We start from the raw sequence: 23,702 nt of genomic DNA, 5'->3' as shown, positions 1-23,702 counted from the left end.
TGCACCAAGGAAGTTAGCATGCTTCAAAGAACATTTTAACATTGTGAGAAATGTGAGATAAGGGAAAAATATGAATATATTACTCCTAAATTTGACTGAAACTTTTCAGGAACTCAGAACTGATTACATCTTTGCTAAATATCAGGACTCCTGTTGGTCACGAACATGCTCAGGATCACAGACCCCTCTGGGCAATGACACAGGGTGTTCAGCAAACAGAATTTAGAACTGCTGCTGTGCTGAGGCCTCAGTCCTAACATGTCATTCTTCCGGATGTGATGTGAATACAGATTAAAATTCATTTCCTCATGCAAAAATACTCAAACTAATTAAAGAAAAAGCAAAATATCTGGTCTGGTCTCACAACTGATTTTGCTCTCAGCATGATGTTGAACCAGATGATATCTGAGACCCCTTTCAACCCAAATGTTCCTATGAGCATCTGTGTATGTGTGATCCCTCATCGTTATCTAAGGTAAAGAATGGATTCTGGAGCGGAGGAAAAAAAATGGAAGTTTACAACAAAAAATAAGTGCTTATTTCCCCATTTTGTTTTTAAGCCAGTTCAGAAGAAAATAATTTGATTTTTTATAAAGTTAGATTTTTCTGAAGCTTGCTTTGCAACCACAGTGATTTTTTTCTTCCCTTTACAATACTCTTAGAAGAAACCAAACCTGCTGTTTAATCCCAGGTGATACACAAGACACACTTGGTACTAAGCTGACTTGCAAAAGGACAAGAGAACAGCTGAAGTAACTGATCCACCGAAGAATTAGAACAGGAAATTACCTGCTTCTAGACTTTCTAAACATGAAGATAAGGACTTTAATTTTCCCTTAGTACAAATTTTAAGCTTCCAGAGAAGCCTGCACTACTGAGGACTTTCTGCACATATATGTACACACACAAACAACAAATTCAAGAAGAACTTACTGCATTGTATCTGCCTGAGAAGATATTCCCCAAATATATTACCTAACATTAAACACTTTTATTTTTTTTGGACAATGGTTACATATGTTTTTTGCTGCATTCATTTTAAACCAAATGCATGATTCTGTAAATGGCATTAGTAATAAATTTTCCAGAGAGGTAATTTAATATTTATCTTCTGCTACTAAATACTGTGTTTCATTGTCACAGGGTTACCACGTGACAATACAAAAGTAAAACCACTTCATCTGGAATCATCTAGTAAATTATTTACTGATGCATTGTTGTTACAATGAATTGTGACAAAATAAAAAAAAACCTGAAATAAATGCCCTTGTTACCTGTTTCTCCTATTTCTAGGAAACAGTGAGAGTTCAAAGTCTAAAAGCATGAAACACAACAAAAAAAAAAACCCTTTTTCTGACTTGTACCATTTATAGCATTGCCCGACATAGTCTATCAAACTTATACATGCAGATTTAAAGTTTTTTGAGCATCCACTGCTCTGCTCTGTTCCTGATAACATCTCACAACATTTATTTAAAAAAAGTGCATTTTCATAGGGACGCTAGCATTACACCAATATCCAACCATAACAATAATAGATATGACAATAAATATATATTATTACATTTATTATACATGTTAAAATATTGCTGTATTATTAAGGAAGAGTTGGCTGGGTTTTTTCTCAAATGGAAGATATGTTTTACATTTCAACTTAAAGACTAAGTGTTAATCAATTAATCTAGAAGAAAAGAGTAATGTTCAAAAGTACCTCAACCATTTGGAGTGTCTGAGACCGGTGAAAAGAAATAGCAGAAATGCCCACAAGTATCTGCAGTCCCGTTTAAAACAAAATATAAAGGGAAGAAGCAGTGATCAATGACTGCTCTGTGCACCCCAAATAACGATCCACAGCGCTAGCGCGAGGCAGGCACTTCACAACCACACAATGCAGACTGTGCACAAAGTCCCAGCTTCAAACACATGCAGCAGCACAAGAACAAAAATCCACAAAAATAAAACAACTCATGCTGCCTCCAGAAAGTACCACTTGTGATCCCCAGGGGAGTGGGTAATGATCCTGCCCAAACTGGAGCCCTGAATGCAAGCTGGTCATGATTAGAATTCAAGAAGTGCAACATTAACAATTAATACACTTTAAATATGTCAGAAACTGGGGTGGATTACAGCACGCTGGAAAAATATAATAGTATCTCTCTGTTAGAAGATTAATGCTGCAGGGTAAACTGATCTTAGATCCCTACACAAAATTATCCTCTTCAGTGCAGGGAGGGACGGAGTAGGAAAGAGGCAGAGAATTATTTGTTCAGGTATTTATTAGGAAATGACACAGCACAGTTTGCCCAGTGGGGAGCACCAGTATTTAAGAACCAGATCTATAAAACAAAATAATAACACAAGCTAACAGCTACCACATATGCAAATAAAAATCGGCACTTCACTGTTTATGCTACAGGAGGATTTAACAAAGCAATTCATAGTGCTCTGGTAGCCATAGCTAGGTTTAACAACCTGTTAGTATTGTTCTCCTATTTCAATTGGTTTAATTAAAAATTAAATTAAAAAATGTCTTTCCAAGAGAGTTGAAGATACCATCTTTTTTTGCAATGAGTCTCGTAAAAACCACCCAAACTATTGAAGAGAGCAAGGATTAAGACAAATACTCTACACCTACTGAGATTTGCCACAAGAACTTTAAAGGCACCTAGAAAATACAAGTGTAGCAACAGACAGGACAGAACAGGGGAAGCACAGACATTGTATTTCCTGCTTTTTTCATATTTTCCCACAAAAATTTTCCAGACTCAGGTGTTTTCTGTGTATTTGATAAATTCCAGTGACTTTCTCTTGTATAGTTACCCCTGAAACTGATGTAAATCAGTTTGCACTCTTTGCAAGCACTTCCAATGCCTACAATCCTCAGTGCCAAGAAATTATTTTTGTTTAAATATACTTTCATAAAATTCAATTTTATAAGACCTGTACCACATCCCGAGTTATCTTTGTGCTACTCATTGTGTATGGAAATCATTCCATTCCTTTCTACATGCTTGTTGCCCATCTCTAGTGTATCAAAAAATCAACAAATTCAATTAAATATATTGAAGATATGGACAGGAATCATATAAAATACTCTGGGCAATCAGTATTGAACTCTGAGCTGATGTTTGCAAGGAACCACTATTATAAACCTGAGCTCTCACTCCCAAGCCTTGATGGCCAATTCCTAGCTCACTACTTTCTACGTCAAGTTTTGTGAATTTTTGCTTCCATGTGCCTCACTTTAGAAATATCTAGATGTAACTTTACCAAGCACTATTGTCTGGCTTGTCAGTCTCATCAAGTTTTTTCACAATTTTTGTTGTCCTTCTTATTCCTCACTACCTTGGAGAACTTTGCCAATAGCAAATTTCCTCAGCTCACTTGCCTCCCAAGCATCTTTTTGTCATGCAAGAGTCTTCTTATGCCAATTTAGTTTTCTTTAAAAATCTTTGCCAAGGGGTTTTGTGAAAAACCTTGCTGGTAATTCAGACTATATAGATTTAAACATCCTTATTCACATGTTTGTTGACCCCTATAAACAGGCTTGTAAAGATGGATTTATCTTTACAAAGGAATTTTGTTGACACTTTACAGGCAGTTTACAGACAAGGTATTCTACTATACTGTTCTTATTGAGGCATCTATTCATTTGCCTGGTAAAAAAACCCCTTTCACTCTCCATGGAATGGGTTTTAAAAACTTGCATCCTATTTGCCCCCTTTTAGTCCTCAGGTACAAAGCCAGTTTTAGATGAGCTGTTACACCTTATCATCAGCAATTCAAGAATTTAGTCCTTGAATTCTCTTACCATTCTTGCTACCAGAAACTCTCCCTGCCCTGCTATGTAGCATGGTACCACAGATTCTTCTGGTGCATCCTGGGAAAGGAACCAGACTACAAAGAGACATGAAAGTAGGCACAGGAAGAAGATTTAAAAAAAAAAAAAAAAAAGTGTTGGGAGAAGTCACTAGGTGAAACTGAAGTTCTGGTTATTTTGAAAGATCTCTTTATATACAGCAGACTGTACAAACACCAGTTTGTGAGCCTCTGAAATAAACTGCAATGATCCTGAGGAGAGGCAAGTAACAGAAGCATTACCTTAAACCTAAGGAAGGTTTAAAATTATGACTGGCAATGAATGTCCTGTTACCTCTTACCATGATGTAACTCCTGGGTCAAATATAGAGTTAACTGTTAGAAAGCTTTTGTAAACATAATATTGACAGTGGGGACAAGAGATGTAACTCAATATCACTTAACCAGTAGGCATAATAAGTTTCTGAAAAACACAGAGACTAGCCTTCAGTGTACTATGTTGGTTTACTCTGATAAAGAGAAGTTTTAAACTGTATGTGGAAGAAACTGATAATATAATCCAGTATTTCCCTCCAGAAAACAAACAAACAAAAAAAAAAAAAAAACCAAAAACAAAACTGCTGGCATATATAAATTACCAGTGCAACATCTAAATTAAGTTCTGAAACTCCCTGTGTGTCTGAGCTCCAGTTGTTATGAAAGCCAAGCACACTGCCACTATGGAGAATGATCATACACAGAAGCTTATCATAAATTCTGCCAGGTATACACAGCCCCCTACCATAACTGTACATATTACAATGACTGAAAGAGTGACAGAAGTGAATACACATACTGTGTATTCAAAAGCACATACTTAAAATGCCCAGCATAAAATCAGAAACATTAACATTGTGATGTAATGCTTGGCCAACACAAACCAAAAGCAAAAATCTGTTCTCTCCACGTTTGTGCTGCTTTTGTTCCAACAGGGGACATATTTCTCATTTGACTAATTCTAGGCATAATTTAGTGTTCAAGTCACTGCAATCTTGTTATACATTTTATTGCTTATTTTGCATCAGGAACACTTGTGCCAGCTCTACTGATGAAGCTCTACCTGAAAGGTTGTAGCAAGGTGAGTGTCACTGTCTTTTCCCAAGTAACAAGTGACAGGACAAGAGGAAATATCCTCTAGTTGTACAAAGGGAGGCGTAGACTGGATATAAGGAGAAATGTATTTCTGAAAGGGTTATCAAGCATTGCAACATTGCCCAGGGAAATGGGAGGAGTCTCCATCCCTGGAGGTATTTAAAAGACGAGTACATGTGGCACTGAGGGATATGGTTCACTTGTGAATTTGGCAGTGCTGCCTTAATGGCTGAACACAATGATCTTCAGGGTCTTTTCCAACATAAATCACTCTGTGATGTGAACAACTTTCTTTTCTTGCAGGAAAGCCATCAATATTCCCTGTGCATCAGCTCTCCTTGAGTAGCACAGTGTCTCCAGAGATGTATTTCTGTAGTGTGAACCTGCAGCTCTCTAAACATCACCTCCCTACACCTCTGTCCCTGTGGTCTTCACAACATTTTGGGGGTTCTTAAAAAACAGGCAGATGTAAATAGCCAATAACCAAGCCAGGGGTGACTCAAATTCTCAGCAGCTGATTTGCAGACTTGTGCAAATACTTCATTGAACAAAAAGAATAATTAATTTAAAACATTATACAGTTTTATTTTTACTGCAGTCCTGTGGTCTAGCTGAGGGTTGCTTGAATCACTTTTTTTTTTTTAAGGAGGCTCTCAATGTACTTACACATAGCACATTTGCACAGAGCATGAAATCTGGATCTCAGGGAAATCAAACCCAACCATACTCAGGTTACAGAAAGTCCATGATTTTACTTTTTCTTTTTAAAATGCTGAGTAGATGTCTCCCCAAGTGCAGTAAAACAAGCATCCACTAAGAAAGAATGCAAACCACAGGGACTAGCATCTCCCTTCCCTACACATGATTCCTAAAATACAACAACAACATTGTACTCTGAAGGCAATTCTCTCTGAATGCAACTTCTCACTGTGTTTATCTGTCCCCTCAATTTGGCAGCAAGCTCCAACGTCCCTGAGGAAAACAGTGGCTGTGATAGCTGTGACATCCACACGCTACTACTAGTCAGTGTAATCAGCCAGGAAGCATCTTAAAAAACTCCAAAAATTTTGATGTAATTCACTTGTTAACGTCAGATACGATAGCTATCCATGAAGAGTTGCTGAAATAAGAGTGAGTACTGAAAATAAACAAGGAAAGAGACACCTTTGGTGTTTACACTTCTACTTCATTATTAGTACAAGACAACTAAAAGGACACCCAGAGCTGGAAACAACTTTTATATCTTAAAAGAAGTATTAGAAATACTAATAAATTCAGCTTCCTCATTCTCCTTTTAGATTAACACTCATCTGATTTTGCTTTTGTAAATTCCACATTATTTCTGTGAACAGAGTTGCAGGGCTATATCCCTGGACTTCAGAGATTGATTTTCCATCTCCAGCTTCCAGCAGTTAAATTTCCCTCCCTACATTTTTATATCCAGTCCTGTGGTATAATGCAGAGCCTCTGGGTGTGCTACCCTCTTGCATGTTCCCCCTTTAAAGTAAAGTTTGCATGGAAAAATGAAAAAGAGGCTGATTCTCTTTGTGTGCCTGCATTCACAATCACGCAGAATACTGCAAGTGATTTCTGAAGTGATTTACAGATTTGGGTTAGGCCAGAGGGAGCCATTACATCTGATTTCCTGAAAAAATTACGACAATTTCATTCACTGAAAAGGTTCAGTCCTTCCTATTACAAAGTCCAATAATTTGTGGTCAACCAGAGCCTAAATTTTAGGGAAAAACCCCATCTCAACAGCTTGATTTAAAAGTTTCCAAACCAGTTAAATTACATGACTGTGGAAGCAATACTTGCTGAGTTATTATAAGCCCCTCAATCTAGTTGTGCTGCTCTGTTAAAGGTCACTCAAACCTCAAACACCTTCTGAATCGTGCAGGCACTCATACACTGACCATCATGCCAGCTCTTAACCTTCTCTTTGATAAACCAAACTCCTTAAGCTGCTCACAATAAAAACTTTGATCATTTGCTAGCTTTTCTCCAACTCCTTTTCAGATTTTCAATACACCATTGAAGTCCAGGTACTGAAAGTCAGAAGACATGCTCAAATATACTTTCTCTTTAGCTACCTATTTACATCCTTTCTGTTTTAACAAGAAATGCATTCATCATCATTCCCCAGCATCGACTTGGGAAGCAGAGCTTTACAATCTTTACTGACATGCACATTTATCCCTCCAGTGTGCTAGCACAAGCAATTTCACCATCACACATCCTTCTCTCTCTCAGGATGTTTTCTGACCCAGCCTTGTAGAGGCCTAAACCAGCACCACACTGGGAATCTTACGTTGAAGCAGTGACTGCTTTCAGTAAGGTTTGCACGTAGGAATTTGCAAACCATTGTCAGAACAAGATCCAGAGGCTACTGATGAATCCCAGTCTTCTCAGCAGAATGTTCTTTCTCCTAACCCAGTTCTGAAATCATGGGTTAGACCAACATAAGCCAAAGGAACGACTGAAACAAACCCAAGGATTTTCTAACCTATTGCTTTTCTGGCCTCCTCTGTCTTTGCACTGCTCTAGCCTAAATCAAGTAACTGATATTAAAAATCAAAATCAAAGATAAATAAACTTTCAACTCTTCCTACCTCTCTCTTCTTTCCATGTAATGTGATATGGTTAAGCACAGAGGTCAAAAGGTAACTGAGAAAACACTTCTAAACTATTTTTTTCAGTGCTGTGAATATTTCCTCTGCCCTTCCTTCCCTTCATGCTTGTATATTTATTGCATGTTAAAAACAATTTCTGGGTTAAAAAATCATAATCAGGATAGTCTTAGTCTTAAATTTTCAGAAAGTTAAATACCACTGCTGTTTGCTCTTCCAGAAATTTTTGTGTAAAAGATTATGAAAATGTAGTATTTGATTCCTATAGAAGTACTTGACCCAAAGAATAAAAAATTGTTGAGCCACAACAACAACAACAACAACAACAACAAAAAAAAAAAAAAAAAAAAAAAATCTAAATCTGGTCTCTGCTTCTTCTAAAGCTTATTCTCAAGCAAGGATAGAAATACATTAAAGGACTGAGTTTGTTATGAGAACACCAAAAATAGTTTTAACCTTTATGGCAAAAATTGTCAAATTTTCTGCTCAAGACGAGATGAGAGATTTTTATGGCAGAAATAAAGAAACAGAAAGCTGCTGAGAATATTTTAGGATAAAAAAGAATTCCTCACCAAAGAAATGGAGAATAAGTAAAAAAAGCAAGTATCTGTGGCTCAGTGCTTTTTATTATATGAAACTGAACTAGCTTTATGTATTGGGCAGCTTCTTTTTTAATCCATCCAGATTCCTACTCTACCATTGTGCAATACTTTGTTTGTATGTGTAAAATGAACTGCTGGGATCATGACAGACCAAACCTGAGAAAAAGAGCAAAGTCTAAATCCAATGGCTAAGCTCAAGGAATAAGCCTGGTCTCTTTCCCTCTGTGGCTATGCTGGTTCATAGGTTTAACTGTACATGAGTCATTTCATCTGAGTCTTATATCACTCATTTGTAAAATGGGGATAAAAATATTTGCAACCCCATAAAAAAAAGCTGAAGGGTCTAAATAACATGTTAAAATCATCTGATAGGTGTTATATAACTGCTATTTATTATTAAAGCTGCTGTTTTTCAGAGCACTCAGCTGTGTTCAGCTAAACAAAAAAAATTACTGTCTTGCCTTCAGATCCAGCAAAAAAAAAAAAAAATACTGTAGTTTGAGACTTGCTGAAAAGCAAACCAATAACATCCTCTGAGAGCAAAACTATTCTTGTTACAATACCTATTACCAACTGGCAGTAAAATAATATAAATAGGTAAATAATATTAAAAAATATCTTCCAGCAAAATCCTGCCAAAAGATCCAAGCCTAAGAGCTTGTACTCAGAAAAGGAGCTTAGTTAACACATGGGGCAAACAAGATTCCTGATTTTTCCTTTCATCTTTGAGACAGTCCTTAGCTGTGACCCTTTTCTACTTAAAAGTCTGATCTAAGTTTTGATGAGTTTTCCTGCTCCCAGGCTGCTCCAGAACACCAAAACACAAAGATGAATGGTATTGCATTAGGAACACTTGAATTTCCACTACAGTTCTATGAACTATGCTGAGAGGTTAGGGACAAATTCAAAGCTTTTGATCAATTCTGTGAACAGGAGAGAATAAAGACACAAGAAATCTAGTCTTATGAAATTAATTAATATCATCACTTTTCACATACTAAAAAAAACCCTAATAAGAGGATAGAATTAATGTGTATATAGACACCTGAATGTGAATATATCAAATGGCTAAATATAAGTGAGAAGCAAATCAGAACCAAGAATTGCCTTACTATTTTCACAGCTGTCTTCTGCTTTTCACCATATATAAGAAATAAGGCCTTTTTCACTTAAAAATTAATAATGATATTTCTGGTTTAGGTTTGTTTCTCTTGATTTTGTTTTGGGTTTTTTATCAACAACATACACAACATAAACAAACTTCAAAATGCTTTTGATTAAAAGAGCACTGTATTTAGATATGAATCTTTAAAGGGTTCCTCTAATTAAGCCTGCTCTGAAACTTAATGTAGTATCAAAGTCTGTTGGTTTGGGTTTGTTCTTTGTGTTTGGTGGGTTTTTTTCTTTAAATTTAAGTAAATGAGAAACAAAGCCAGGGAGAAACCTGTCTTGTCTAACAAATACACAGGCAAGAAATGAGATGCTCTTTCCCTAGTGGTAACCTGGGGAAGCAGCTGAAGTTCATGGTGAGAATGGACAGAATATAGAGAAGACTGGTCTGAAAGGCACAGTTACTCAAATCAGCCTTGCTCTTTTACTTGAAACAAGCTGCTCAGTGCTCCAAACATGGCCAGTGTTGGTTTCCAGGCATGCAAAGAAAAGCCAGGTTTCGCAGTGTGGCTTTAAATTGCTATATGGTACCTTCAGATTGTCATGAAATTGACTGTATTGAGATTAAAAGATTACAAGTACACCCACATTCCGAAGGAATGAGTATGACAAGAATTAAATTTTTGCTACATTTTTATAATATATTAACTAATAATTATTGCAGCAATTCTCACCATGTACAAAACTCACAAAACTCACCATGTACAGCCAGGATGCTGCAAAAGCAGCCACTTCATCAGAGCTATAGAGAATTACTTTTCTCTAAAACTGCTCTAGAATTTTGCCTATAACTTGTAGAACTTAGGTTTGTAATTAGGAACTAGCAAAAACTTTGTAAACAGAGCAGTAAAACACACGTTACTTTTCCTAAACCACAATTCTGTGACTGCTTGTTTTGAAGGGAGATGTTTTAATCACAGTCTATTGGCAAAACATCCATCAGTTACCTAATGCCTAAAATATCTACGATTAACAACCCTCTCCTTTTAAAAAGCTTTCTTGTATCAGGAACATAGTACTAACTTGAGAAGGAAGCAATTCAATGCACATAAAGGCTTCTGAACTTTCCTGTGTTGACTAGTAAAAAAATTAATATTGCTGAAATGTAACAAAGAGTAATTCCAAGCTTTTTGTTAAGAAAGACATAAAACACATAGCCAAGGACCAGATTTTATGAAGGACTCAGCAAATTGTAGGATTTGTACACAGAAACTGTACTTCTTTAAAGAACTAGGATGACTTAATTACTTTTACATGCAATAATGGATGCAATGCAGCAATTTAGAAACCATTTTTCAAAATCCACATGGTGGATGCCAGACTCCTGCAAAGGGGTAGGGAAAGGCTGCACCTGGTAACTTCTGCTCCTCACCAGTGCGTGTCAGTGCACTTTCTCCTTGGAGACAGGGTTCCCTATCTGGCTGCTGATCTGGAAACTGAGAAAGAAGTTCATCCGTCCAATTCCTCTTTGAAAAAATACAAAAGCAATAGGAAAATCTATAAAATATTTAATGTTTGAAGAGATTCTCCCTTAAAGCCCGATTGTATTCTTTTAATAAAAACGTTTCCCCCCTCATAATTATATGCATGATATACCAGAAGAAGAGACAGAAAAGTGCTTATTTAGGCTCACCAATTTTACAGAGCTGCTCTTTGAGAGATTCAGGACAGGAACTAGGGAACCTGCATCTTTCTGTTAAAATACCAGAAACTGAAAAATCTGTCAAATTCAACTGACAACCCCCTGTTTTTGGCAGCTTTTTTCCCCATTCCTAACTCAGTGTATCTTGCTAGGTATTTTCTTCAAGCTCAGAGGTTTTTGAAAGTTTCAGGAAAAGACTCAGGTATTTTTTGGGAAAAATATACCACCTTCAATAAACATTTTTCAGGGCTTCCACAGGCTGAGAAGAATTTTTCAAAAAACTCCTACCACAGCTGAAAGAGTTCTCTGCTGCTTTGCCTCAAAGCCATAGAAAGACAAAGAGGGATTCCTGGCTTGGTAAAAAATGCCTAAAGATACAAAGAAAAGGGACTACAAAAAATTGAGAAAACGATGACATGGAGAGTAAAGGGGCTCTGTAGCTAGGTACTTGGAGAAGAGATAACAAAGACTAACCACAGAACAGAGGTCTGTGCTGACAGAATCTGGGCGTGATTATGTGGTCCCTGAACTTGTGCTTTCCTCACCTGTATCTCAGAAAATACCTATTACTTTTTTTATTCCCTTAATAAATGGCAATAGGATGACTCCTCATGTTGTGAATTGGATGATTCTGGCTAAGACTTGAAAAACGTGAACTTTTATATCCGTAACAACTAAAAGTGTAATAAGAATAGTTTTAAGTTTTCAAAAGAGTAATGGAAGGCAAACTTGAAGTCCTTGTGTGCCTGCATTATTATAAAGAGTATAATGTTGTTTTTCTTACAAACAACATTACCATTTCTTAATTAAAGAAACTCCAACCAACAAAAATCCTAAAGAAAAATATCCAGCTACCCTGCAAAACACCACTCCTAAGTCAATTGCTTAAATTTCTTGTCTGTGCAGTTAATGAATGTAAAGTATGGCTCTTTAAAAATTTTACCTCCTCTCTGGAGTCAGATGGAGAGGAACAGAAAAGGTCACTTCCCTCCAGCACTCCAGAAAAGGGGAATTCAGAGCACAGGGACAGGGTACTTGGATAAAAAGGATGGTAGATAACGGGTTGGCAACATCCAGTTGGCTGCATTTGTAATCAGTTCCTGCCATATACAATCCTGGGCTGCAAAGCATACCTTGGCACTGCAGCAGGGTGTTAAGTGGCTGAATTCAGACCCTGCTAAGGAAAGAGAAAGCTCCCAAGCCAGAGAGTTCTGCCAAAAAGGCAGAAGAGGCACTTGGCACAGAGGGGCGAGTGAAGCCAGTGATACTGGTGCCCTGTGCTCTTATCTGCTGAACTCAGCTTCTGCCTTGGTGATTACTGGGCCCTTCAAATGAGAAAGAGATAGGCAGCAAAAAAAATGCAATAATTGAAAATGCAGAAGAGGAAAGAGAAAATTAGTTCCTCCCCATAGTTGTCTTGGGGGTAGGCCAGAGATACTTAGTCCAGGCAGGGCTAATGTTGGAGAAGAGTCAGAAATTTCTGACTGAGTTACTAGTCAGCTCCTCTTCCCTTCCTGTAGCACATTCCAGCTGGCTCACCTTCACTGGCAGATGTAAAATATCTCTGGTCCACTTTGCAAGGGGACTGAGAGAACTCTAATATAAAGAATCAGCATAAAGCTACTTGAGAAGTAAGACACTGGAGCAATAACTAGGCCACATTAACCCATGTGTCCTCTAAAACATGAAGGGTATGAACTAGCATTTAGAAACCAATCATGGGCTAGTTAGATGCAAAATGTTTCACTAATGTGAAAGCTACAAGAGATGCTCTAATCTTTGATTACCCCTGAGGCCATAACAAACTCAGAAAGAAGCATATGAATTGCTGATTATTTTCTATGATGATAGAATCTGAGAAGCTGCTGATAATGTTTTTGTGCAGATTGACAGGTCCCTGGCTGTACTACTTCAACTAAATGTGAGTCATGCAGTACTGCTCCCATCTCAGGACAAGGCAGAATATGCCAGAGTTTTGAGCTCTCTCTTTCTCGGGAGTACACAACCTTTATATCGGGAGATGGAGACAATGATTGTGAAGTGATCAGTGATCTCAGTCTTGCAAGATAAATCCTGGCTTTCAGCCACTTTAGCACATGTACCAAGACGTGATCACAAAGTATCCTCTCATCATTCAGTACACAAGATGGATGATAGGAGATAAAGAATCAGGGATGTTTAGAGAAAGAATGGTACAGAAGGTAAAGCTGTGTGGCGGAAGCCAGCAAGTGTAAAATTCAAGATTATGTTACAATAAACACACAACAGGGTTCACAGTAAACTTACCTGTGATTTCCACTGACAATATACTTGACTTACATATTTTTGAATGTAATCAATATACAAGTTGTTAACTTGTTAAGGCCTCTTTATAGTCATTTTAGTATGCTGAAAAAAACTCTGCTTTAACAATACCTTGTGGTCCGCATCCACCTCAAACTGGAAGTACCAATTTGGGAAGTTCCTATAATGATGGTTCCCAATTTTTTATAAACAAGAACATTTTAAGTAATAATAGCTGATAATATGATTCAAGCTCCGCATTTCAGACAGAGGGATATTGAGAAAGACCATTTGGAACCTGATGCCAGGACAAACGTGATGTCACCTTTGGATCCACTGCTGCAGCATTTCTGACAGAGGGTTTGTCCTTCCATGCAGCAACTCAGGCTCAGACTCTGACAGTCTGATCATGCCTCTGCTGTTCTGACAAAACTACTTGCAGCTGATATGAAAAGACCAGGGAAGACAGCACCTTTTCTGCAATACCTCTTCGCTTGGAATCCTTCATCCTGCCCTTACAAGACCCCCTTCCCTCTGATCTGTTAAAACAGAAATGTTTTATTCCCCTTACTGAGGAATAAAGATATGGATCCAGTGAGCTAGTGCAATCATTCCCCAAATAATTTTTCCTGTATAATAAGTCCTAATGAACAAAGACAAATTTAATTGGGGCATGAATTGGCAATTACTGTACATACATCCACAGCATATTTCAAACTATTAGTGATATAAGAGAAGCAAATGGGAGACAGCTTAAACTAAATCACACAATTCCATCAAGAAAATAAGATATGACTGGGGTAGCTATTGCTTTTACAAAATCAGGGTCTGCTCACTGCTTCAGCTGAAAGTACCTCTTGTGGAGAGAAGCTAGGGATCAAAACAGTTCCACAAACAAAATGGGAACACTAATGTTTTATCTGGAGAATCACAGATGTTTTCAGAACTGAAAACTGTCAAAGTTAACGAAATAAGAAATGGTTTACCCCAGATTTTAAATATGTTTCCATAAGTAAGGCAAGTTCTTTTGGGAAAAAAACTGTAGGGGGTGTTCCTTTGAAGATGTTTGTAGTTAATACATTTTACCTTGTTTTTCTACCTTAGTAGTTACTGTATTAAGCTCCCATGCAAAACTTTCTTTTTTTAAGGCCACTGATGTTAAGTTAGAAACCACTCCTGGCAAGGTTTAGAAAAATGTTTCTGTCTGACAGCCATTGAAAATGTAGGGGGATCCAAAGATTTGTCTCAGACCATTTCTTTCTGCCACCTTCAGTGAACACATGCAAGCAGAACCAGCACCCCAGAAAGGTCCCCTCAGTCCCTTGGAAGGCAAGGCGATGAAGGGAAGCACACTGGACGTTTCCCTGTCTGCAGTCCTTGACAAGTCCTCCTACGAATGAAGTACATGGATTTCCTGATTGATCCGTAAAGCAAATTATGGCTTTTTTGGGCTCTTCTAATAGTCACTTCCTGCACAATATAAAGGATTGTGGTTCTTTACATGATACATATGTTATGGATCAACTGGATTTTGCTTCTATAACTCAAAATCATCTTCTGGAAAAATTGTTTTAAACACTTTTACATACTATTGCCACCACTTTGGAATGAATAAGGAAAAAGAAAAAACTACATATACAGAAACCTAGAAATCCGCATTTGCAAAGGTTGTGCTAAGTTAGAAATAAAGGAAGTGCATGACAGCTGGCATTCACTGTGCCTGTCAGTAGATAATCATGAATGATTTAGCTTTCCAATGAGCTTTGAAGTCCATTGTGAAAGACTCTTAAGGAAAATCAATACCTGCAAGATAAATGGCAAAGTCTGCAAATTAGAAATAAAGAAGTACTGAACCACTGTTTCTTAAAATAAAGAATTTAAATATGCAATGTCTGTGGTGTATTGCAGCATAATCTTATATAATTATCAAGAATTCCAAGGAAGGAAGTAGACACCAAGTTGACAATGTTTGCTAATTACTCCAGGTCTAATTTTTAATCAAATCTACAGAAGTTTGGAGAGGAATGACAGTTGTCAATTATAAACATGCCAGAAATTAGGCAAATGAAAGGAAACCCAGATAAATATAAACTAGGCAAAACCTATGTAAATATACAAATTAATCTGTATCTAGAAGTTATTACAACTCTGATATTCAGTAATCCCACCAGAAAGCAAATAATGGATGGTTGACTCTAAAACTGCATCTCTAAAGAAAAGTTTCTCTTATTCATAATGAACAGTTATGTGAAAAAGCTCACCTAGAAAACCTGTGCAACTAGAAAGCAAACAAATCAGTAACAAAGTTCCTGAGAGTATTAGGAAGAAGATGGAAAATTAATATGAACTGCATCATGCCTAGATATGGTAATGACACACTGCCTCCTTAACATGGTATTGAGTTTTGAACCTGCTCTTTTAACGTACCTGTTTTTTTCTAGTCTTTTATATCTTTGTGCAAATGCACACCCCCACATCACCCTGATAAACGCACATTTTTCCCATACATGTTTTGCAATGAATTAGTAACATTTGCTGCTGTTCATACCTTGGGCTGCTGACACGTGAGAGAAGCGGGTTCACATGTCACCCCACAACCGCCCCCAACCCCGCGTGCTGTAGCACCAGGCCTGTCAGCAAGGTGGATTTGTTTGACATGAAGAAAAATAATGCTGTTGTTGCTCTCATTTCAGACAGACAGTTAGTTTGGGAACGGAGACACTTGGCAGTGGCTCAGCTTGTGACTTTGTGGTGGTGATGACACTGCTCCCCTTTCCGCCCCCCCGCACCACGGTGACAAGAGCAGTGTGCAGCAGTTCAGGTGACGGTCACCTCCAAACACACTGTACCCGCTGACTGGGCAGGAATGACTCACAAGTTTCCTTCCTCTTGCCATTAGCTTAAACATTTAAGCTAAAATGTGATGGCAAACAAGCCTTTAGATAACACTCACTGCCTTTTTATGAGCTGATAAAGTAGTGAGAAGTACAGAAGACAGTATTTTTTTAATTGCTGCTCTGATAAACATGAAGAACCACAGAAGTATTATTTTGGCAATTTTTTTTTTTGTTTCAAAAAACCCCAAAATGCTTTACCATAAAGTAAAAATAACAGGTTCACATTTTCCACATTGGCTGGCTGTACAGTTTTACACTCTGATGTTGAAATTATACAGAATTAACAATATCCTCCAGTTGCTTTCCTTGTTGTATTAGACTCAGCTTAATTCACAGCAGTGTAGGATGTAGGTCTTACCTGTCACACCTGTCTGTCCATTAGCTTTTATTTTTTTTCCTTTTTACAGCATATAGAAATACACATACCCAGACACATGCTCCAAATCATTCTATTGTTTCTCAAATGTTTAGCATAGCATAGGGATTTTTTTTTTTAATGTGCAAACACCACCTCAAGAGACCAAGTTAAAAATCAATCAGCCCTGTTAACAGTGAGAAGGCTGGACACCACTCCAAGCCTTTCATACAGGGGGAAAAGCAACCACCATGGCACAGAAAAAAAGGGCTCCCTAGAACTGTGTAAGCAATGCACTGTTTTAAGGCAGTTTCAGTACTGGATATTAGAATCAGATTGGAAAGCATACACTGAAACTAAATGTGGAAACACCTTTACTTACTGTGTTAAAATTTGGGAAGAATCCAACAGCAGAGCTGCTGTCCACAGGGAAGGACATAAAGGGTTTGATATCCAGGGGAGGCTGCATCATCAAGGTAGGTGTGCGCACAAGGGTGGGAAGTGTAGTAGTGCCTGCCAAGAGCAAACAAAACCAGGAATTCATGGTATTCTCCTTTCTGCAACACACAGAGTATAGCTGACACAACTGCCAAGAAAAAATTATACAGGGGATGATGAAAAGGCTCTGTAGGAGTTAATATCATTAAAAGGAACCTATTTACACACAGTACAGACGAGGCAGAGCACTTCCCTATGGCCATGGATACTCAGATGTTGAAGAGAAGACATATGGTATATAAATCACACTGGCAGGGAGAATAAATCCTTTCTACAGCTGCAAAATTCTTCTTGTGCCAAAAAGGCCAGGATGGGTGCCCGTGAAAGTCAGATGCTTGTGCAATTCATGGTTGCCTACTAGATCAGCCAGCACAGACAATACATGTATGCTGAAATCCAGAGGTTTGTTTCCAAATAGCGAACTGCATGTTAGTTTTTTCCCTCTTCTGACTGTCAGGTGCTACACAAACACCATTTCATTGAACATGTAAAAATCTGCATTTTTTATGGTGCAAGGCAAATACTAGGAAACAGCCAACAATTAAAAAATCAGCTAGCATACAGATTAACACAATTCTTTATAAGCAATGCTAACTATTTTCTAAATTGGATCTCTCCAAACAGAAGTTTTCTAGAAATCTATTTGCTGAATTTTTTTTTTCTCTATACACTTAAGAATCATCGCCCAGCAAGATCCCAAAGGAATAGGCAGGCACAGATGTCCAAATAGTCATTTTTAACTAGCTATGTACCCTATTCACACAAGAAGTGTGCCTAGCACACAGCTCCCAGCTATGCCTGTGGGAGTATTTTTTTCCCCTGAAATGATACAAAATAGATTTAAAATAAAATTCTCCTCATTGAAATACAAAGTGAAAAACAAACAAACAAACAAAAACCAACCAAAACGACACACACACAAAAAAAAAAACCCTCTTAGTGTCTCCTTCCTGGGTTGAATAAATAATTCAACACCAACAGGAGCAGGCAGTGGAACACAAGTGTCCCACACCTCTAAAGGAGGGTGAGTCACTCTGTTTCTCCTACCTCTGTCACATTTTCTCCATAATTACCTAATTCTCCCACTCAGCAGTGGCCAGCAGCTGGGAGCATTACAGGCCTCTTAGGAGCTTCCCTTGTCTCAAGCACAGCTTACACAATACCTGAGCTTTTTCCCACAGAAAATACCTGAGCTTTTCTAACCCAGCCAGGAAGGGGATGGGCAGGAGGGAAGGGGAGGGGAACTGAGAGGGAGCTAGAAGGAGGGGTTAGAAAAGTAAACAAGCAATTTTCCTTCTCTTATCCCATAAAATCAAATCATTTGTAGCCACTTGCAAAATGCCAGGCAATCCGTATGGGCTGCATGAGCACCAGTTTTCCATTAAGGGATCTGCCTTTCTGCCTATTAAGGACACACAAAACTGAAGGCAAAGGAGAGATTTTCCTCCTTTTCACTGTCCTCTCTCCACAGTCACAATTTCAAGCCCATCTCATGGTATCCAAGAGGAAAGCTAAGTTCAGAAGCCAGATGGGGCTGCATGGATTTTTTGGATGAACAAACACTTACAACTAGCCCTGAGCTCCAATTTTGTTGATGCTGGAGAGACAGTCATTTTGATCTCAGCTGCAGCATAGTAAACATTGTGTTATGGTCTAGCACATGAATAGCAGGCTGTAATCTATTCTCTGTTTCTTCTACAGGAAAAGCATCATGATTGCACAAAGATGGGTCAATGACAGCCATGCAAAGAGAATGTTTCATACCATCCCAACAGAACTGCACAACTTGAAAGGAAAAATATGCTTGAGAAATTTTCCCAGACTATTTTCTCCCTTCTTCTATCCCAATACTTTCATAAATGTCAAGTTTTTTCCTGCATGAGCCCATGAGACTAATTGACAGTTGTGCCTAATTAACTGTACGTCAAAGCTTATTCAAGTGGAGTCACAAACGTCAAAAAGCTAAAGGCTAACATGCCTATAGTTTCTTATTCATATCCATAATGGAAAAGATGAACCAATAGGAAAGCAGCGTGTCTGAGAATTTATCCAAAGAAAATATCTTCAACTGCAAAAATTATGATTATTTCTACTAGCTGGTTCTGAAACAGTAGATTTACATAATTTGGATTTCAGAGTTGCATTCAAACAGGAACTATGTTGTATTCAATTACCTAAAGGGCCATCATCAATCTAACTTCTGCAAGCTTCTCTTTCAAGTTCATAAGCAATTAAAGATCTGTGAAGTTAAAGAAGACCTATCCTCTCTTTACATAAATGTACTTCAATGAAGCTATGGTTACATATTCTAATTCAATTTTACATAAAAAAAACCCAGAATAGACAGATTGTGACTGACATTTGAAATCAAAGTTGCTTTTCTGATGCTGTCCTTATTCAATTTATAGAAAGCATGTGGCATAAAATCTTTAAGGCATCCTACTGAAAAAGAAATGCAACCTTCTTTGTACTCCTTGGTTGAGCATAGAACCTTTCGTGTGAAAAAGACATCTGAACTCTCTCTCTAGTTTTGCAGGCCATGTTTTTTCTGCTGCCAGAGTAATTTATAACCAGGAGACTAGAATACATTTGGAGCCCACACAGAAAAGAAAACATACACCTACTGGACTGTTAGTGAAGGCATTAACCATAAAAAATGTGTTTGTTTTGTTTGCCAATTTACTACTTCAACAATTGCCAGTCAAATATTGAGAACCCTGTTGGACTGAAGTGTGGCTTTCAGACCCACCTCTGAAAGCCTCTGAAGGAATTATCAGGTCAAGGTGACCTAAATTACAAGTAGAAGCACTTAATGAAAAAATCATCAAATTAAATGCAATAGGGCAGTTTTACCCTTGCATTGCTCCCAATGGTCAAATAAATTCTCACCACTACTCCACCAAATCTTTATCCAGGCCTGAACTAAGCAGGAATATTGGCACAAAAAAGTTGTCACTGACAAGTTTCATTATCTTTATGAATTTAACAGACGTTTATCATTTCATTAGCATTTTAATGATAAAGACAACTTACTTTGTCAAACACAGATTGTTTTAAACTATCTGTAAACCTTTACAGGAAAGAGCAGTTATATTTATTCCAAAGGCATTTGCTTATTTCAGCTTCATACTTGTTAAACAGTATTTTATAACTTCAATTTTGACTCCCACAGCAGGAGTTATCTGAGTGCTGGGAATGCAAGCTGTGGCCAGACTTTGCAAAAGGCACTGATCCTCACTGGTTCCATTTACCCTTGTTGAAGAGGAGGAAAAGAGGTTTTCAGATTACCCAAAATGTCTCATTTTATTAGAGGTTTTTCTTCTTCCTACACATATTTATCTGAACAAACAAGTCCCTGTGTAACAGGTGCTGCTCCTCCACAGCCATGTACACATGGCTTTGCATACACTGCAATGCACTGGGACACTCATGTTCCTACAGAAGTTAGGAAACGTGGTAATCTTCATCCAAATTTAATCAGCCTCTAACAAATAAGGTGCAATGGATTAAGCAGTGCAAGTGATATTTTTGGGGAGCAATTAGAACGTCTTATCTGTCACTCCTGTAGCAAGATGTGTCCCCAGGGCCAATGAAGCAAGCTTTAGCCTGTTGCCAACAAGGGGACAGGCGACACTGGAGCTTGAAGAATCTCTACCAACACCCCCAGTTTTCCAGCTTCACAGAAAAAAACAGAATTCCAGACTAACAAGACTGCAGTTTTGGCAGAGGGAATCACAGTTAACTTTGGCCATGGTAAAAAGTCACCGGTGTTCTTCTTCAAGTAAAAGCGGTGCCAAGTTCAGTCAAATCTAAGTGCACAACTTCACCCTCTGTACCTCTTGAAAACTATTTGTCACACTTTTACTTCTGTGATTTTCTCAGCAAGTGCTTTTCTTTTCCACTGAAAACCACCAAAAAAAAAGTGTAATGCCTGCTTATTAATTCCTCAGATTTGGGTCATTATTAGAACATTATATAAAAAAAGCCCAATTCCATCAAAACATACTCATATAAACCACATTTGTGAATTATTTCAGCTTACTTAAATGAATCATGTTTCAGACTTGAAAACATTCTCTTTCAATATCTTCTTTAAAGGCAACTATAGAGAAATCTGAAGCCATACTCAAGTCTCTCCTGTTTTCCTGTTACCTAAAGATGTTACTACCGTATTTAAATCCTCCCATCAAAGGAAGCAATCCTCACTCAGAGCAAGAGAGTGGAAGAGTAAGCACTCTCGGGACTGAATAAAAGTATTTGAGTGACAAATTTCTATGTACTGGACAATCTACATCCACCTCAGATTGCACATGGTTGCTTTTGTTTTAACTTGTGCCAATGACAGTATTTGGGAAAATTCCAAAGGGACATTGAGATATTCACACCCACCACTACTTATGGGCATTACACTGGCAGTTTTCAGTTATGGACACTGTGCTTCCTTTTTCATCCCTCACCATTTTCAGCTGTGAGGAACCTTTACCTTCTACAGTAGTGTTGAGTAGTCTTATCTGGCCCCAGAACAGTAGCAATGTAACTGGTGTGATGGATCAGTTCTGGGCTTTCTCCTCCCTTCACCTTTGTAGAACTGTGTTTTTGAGACTGTGCTAGAGCCAACAGTACCCCTCTGAGGGTGGATGACAAATTACTCCTGAATTAAGGACTGCAGCCAGAGCATGCACAGCCACCCTGTCTCTAGACCTCTCACTGTCCTCTCCGGTTACAGCACTTTCCTTCCGAGCTCCAGAAGGTGGAAGCAACTCTTTGGAAGGATTCTGAGACAATTCTGCCTACCGTGTCAGCACAGTTTATTATTTCATCAGTGGAAGTTTTCAACATTTTCAGAAATATTTACTTCTTCATGTGGCTAAGAAATCCAGTTTTATAAACACATTACAGCCAGAGGTAGTACCCAGGGCTTTCATATGGAATAAAAATCTCTCCAGCTCTATTGCCTATGACTCACAAAAAAAGCCCAAAAAACCCCGACCACTTCTAAAACAGCCCAACTTACACACGACTTCCCTGCACTTGCTTATATGCAACTGTTTGGAACGATATGCAGAAAAAATTATGTTTATAACAATCCCTCTACCTAACTTCCAGATGAAAGATTCACAGTTTTCTTCCCTTTTATCTGATGCCCCCATTGCATCATGCCTCAGTTCTGCTTCCCGCACAGTTTTTTTCCCCCTACCTGACAGGTAAAAATCAATCACTTGCAAGTCACTACATTTTGTTGTTTGAGCATTTATAAGACACTAGCCCTTGAGATTTTTTACAATCCTTAATATCAGTAATTTTTCCATTCCAGTATGATCAGTTTAGAGGATTTAGAAACTTTCTAATTTTGTTTGTTTACTTACAGGTATACAAGGGTATTAGAGGATGTCATCTGTTTATGCCCAAGATAAACTCATAAAAACAAGTTAAGTGCAAGTAACATAATTCTGAGTTTCTGAACAGCAGGTGTTGGTATCAAAACACTTAAGGAAAAATCTATTCTAGAAGTAGCTCATTAATAATACTCCTGAAGGTGAATATTAACACATGCACTCCCCTTACACAAAAAAAAAAAAAAAAAAAAAAAGTTAGTAAATACAGAATTAATTGTTTTCACATTTCACTCAGCAGGTCAAATATTTCTTCCTTATAATATAGTATTATGAGAAATGACACCCATATGGATTCCAGTCTGTCAAAAGAAGTCATGAGAGATAAGACCATTACTTCAACACATTTTCCCAAACTAATGTGATGTTAAGAGATAACTCACTACTCTGGCAACTTATTTTTACAAGTAACTTGAAGCAGAAGCCCAGAATATATGTGACATGGCACAGCCCCTAGCTGACAACAGGAAAAATGCTAACAAGTTTTCTGTCCCCCTGGGCACGACACCAACTAAAATGAATGAGGATGCAGCTTCTTTGAGAATTGACGTGATTAGCATCAGAGCTAGTGATACACATATTTTAAAACCTGGACAGTGCACTGTATTCATATCTCCTAAACTTTATTCAGATATCAATGGAATAGTCCTTGGATTACTGATGAATTTAAAAACCAAACTATACACACCTATCTGTGCCTGGCAAATAAAACCAGGTAAATCCTCAAAAGATGTGCTGTTTTATTTTCTCAGGAGCCACAAGGAAATGCAGCAAGAATTGGTGTAGAAATCATGGCTACTCAACTAAAGAACCCCTGCATGGAACACTCATAAGGCAAGTGTTAAGAAAGCATTGGTCCAGGTCCAGCTTTCCATAGCAACATATGGATAAAAAATGTTATGCCAAATATTCTGCACACTCCATTTGGAGTTTATTTTTTCAGTAGATGTTTCAGGAAACCCAGAGGCTTTTGATGCAACTTCACTGCAACATATAAATTATCTAAATATTGTACAGTGTAAGCTCTTCATGCTCAAAAATTACTTACTTAAAACATGTCAGATTATAAAAATAATTCTCTCCCTAAAAATTAAAACATTGTTTCCAGTATGTCTGAGCATGAAGTATTTCCATTATTATCCACATAGAAATGGTCTATGAAGGTATATTATCAGAATTCCATATTCTCCTTTTGTATAAAATGGGATACCTGGAAATGGGGTATTTCTATCCTTCAAATGCATGTAGGCTTCCACCAACTAGGTCAACACCAAAAACAAAT

General features: G+C 37.8%; 1 protein-coding gene across 6 annotated transcripts in view; it reads right to left on the bottom strand.

The window, feature by feature from the left end:
* Positions 1-23,702, bottom strand: part of ZNF385B (zinc finger protein 385B) — a 157,609-nt gene that overhangs the window by 36,763 nt on the left and 97,144 nt on the right. For 5 of the 6 annotated variants that reach the window (XM_053983008.1, XM_053983011.1, XM_053983013.1 and 2 more), the window contains one exon: positions 16,912-17,042. The exons of the other annotated variant lie outside the window; for it this stretch is intronic. In XM_053983008.1, the coding sequence (XP_053838983.1) occupies positions 16,912-17,042 (131 nt within the window). The remainder of the gene's footprint in view (positions 1-16,911; positions 17,043-23,702) is intronic. 6 annotated transcript variants of the gene reach the window in all.

The sequence above is a fragment of the Vidua macroura genome, chromosome 7 (assembly GCF_024509145.1).
Source record: "Vidua macroura isolate BioBank_ID:100142 chromosome 7, ASM2450914v1, whole genome shotgun sequence".
NCBI lineage: Eukaryota > Metazoa > Chordata > Aves > Passeriformes > Viduidae > Vidua > Vidua macroura.
Note: the sequence above shows the minus strand (reverse complement) of the source record. Positions and strands in the feature narration are given on the sequence as shown.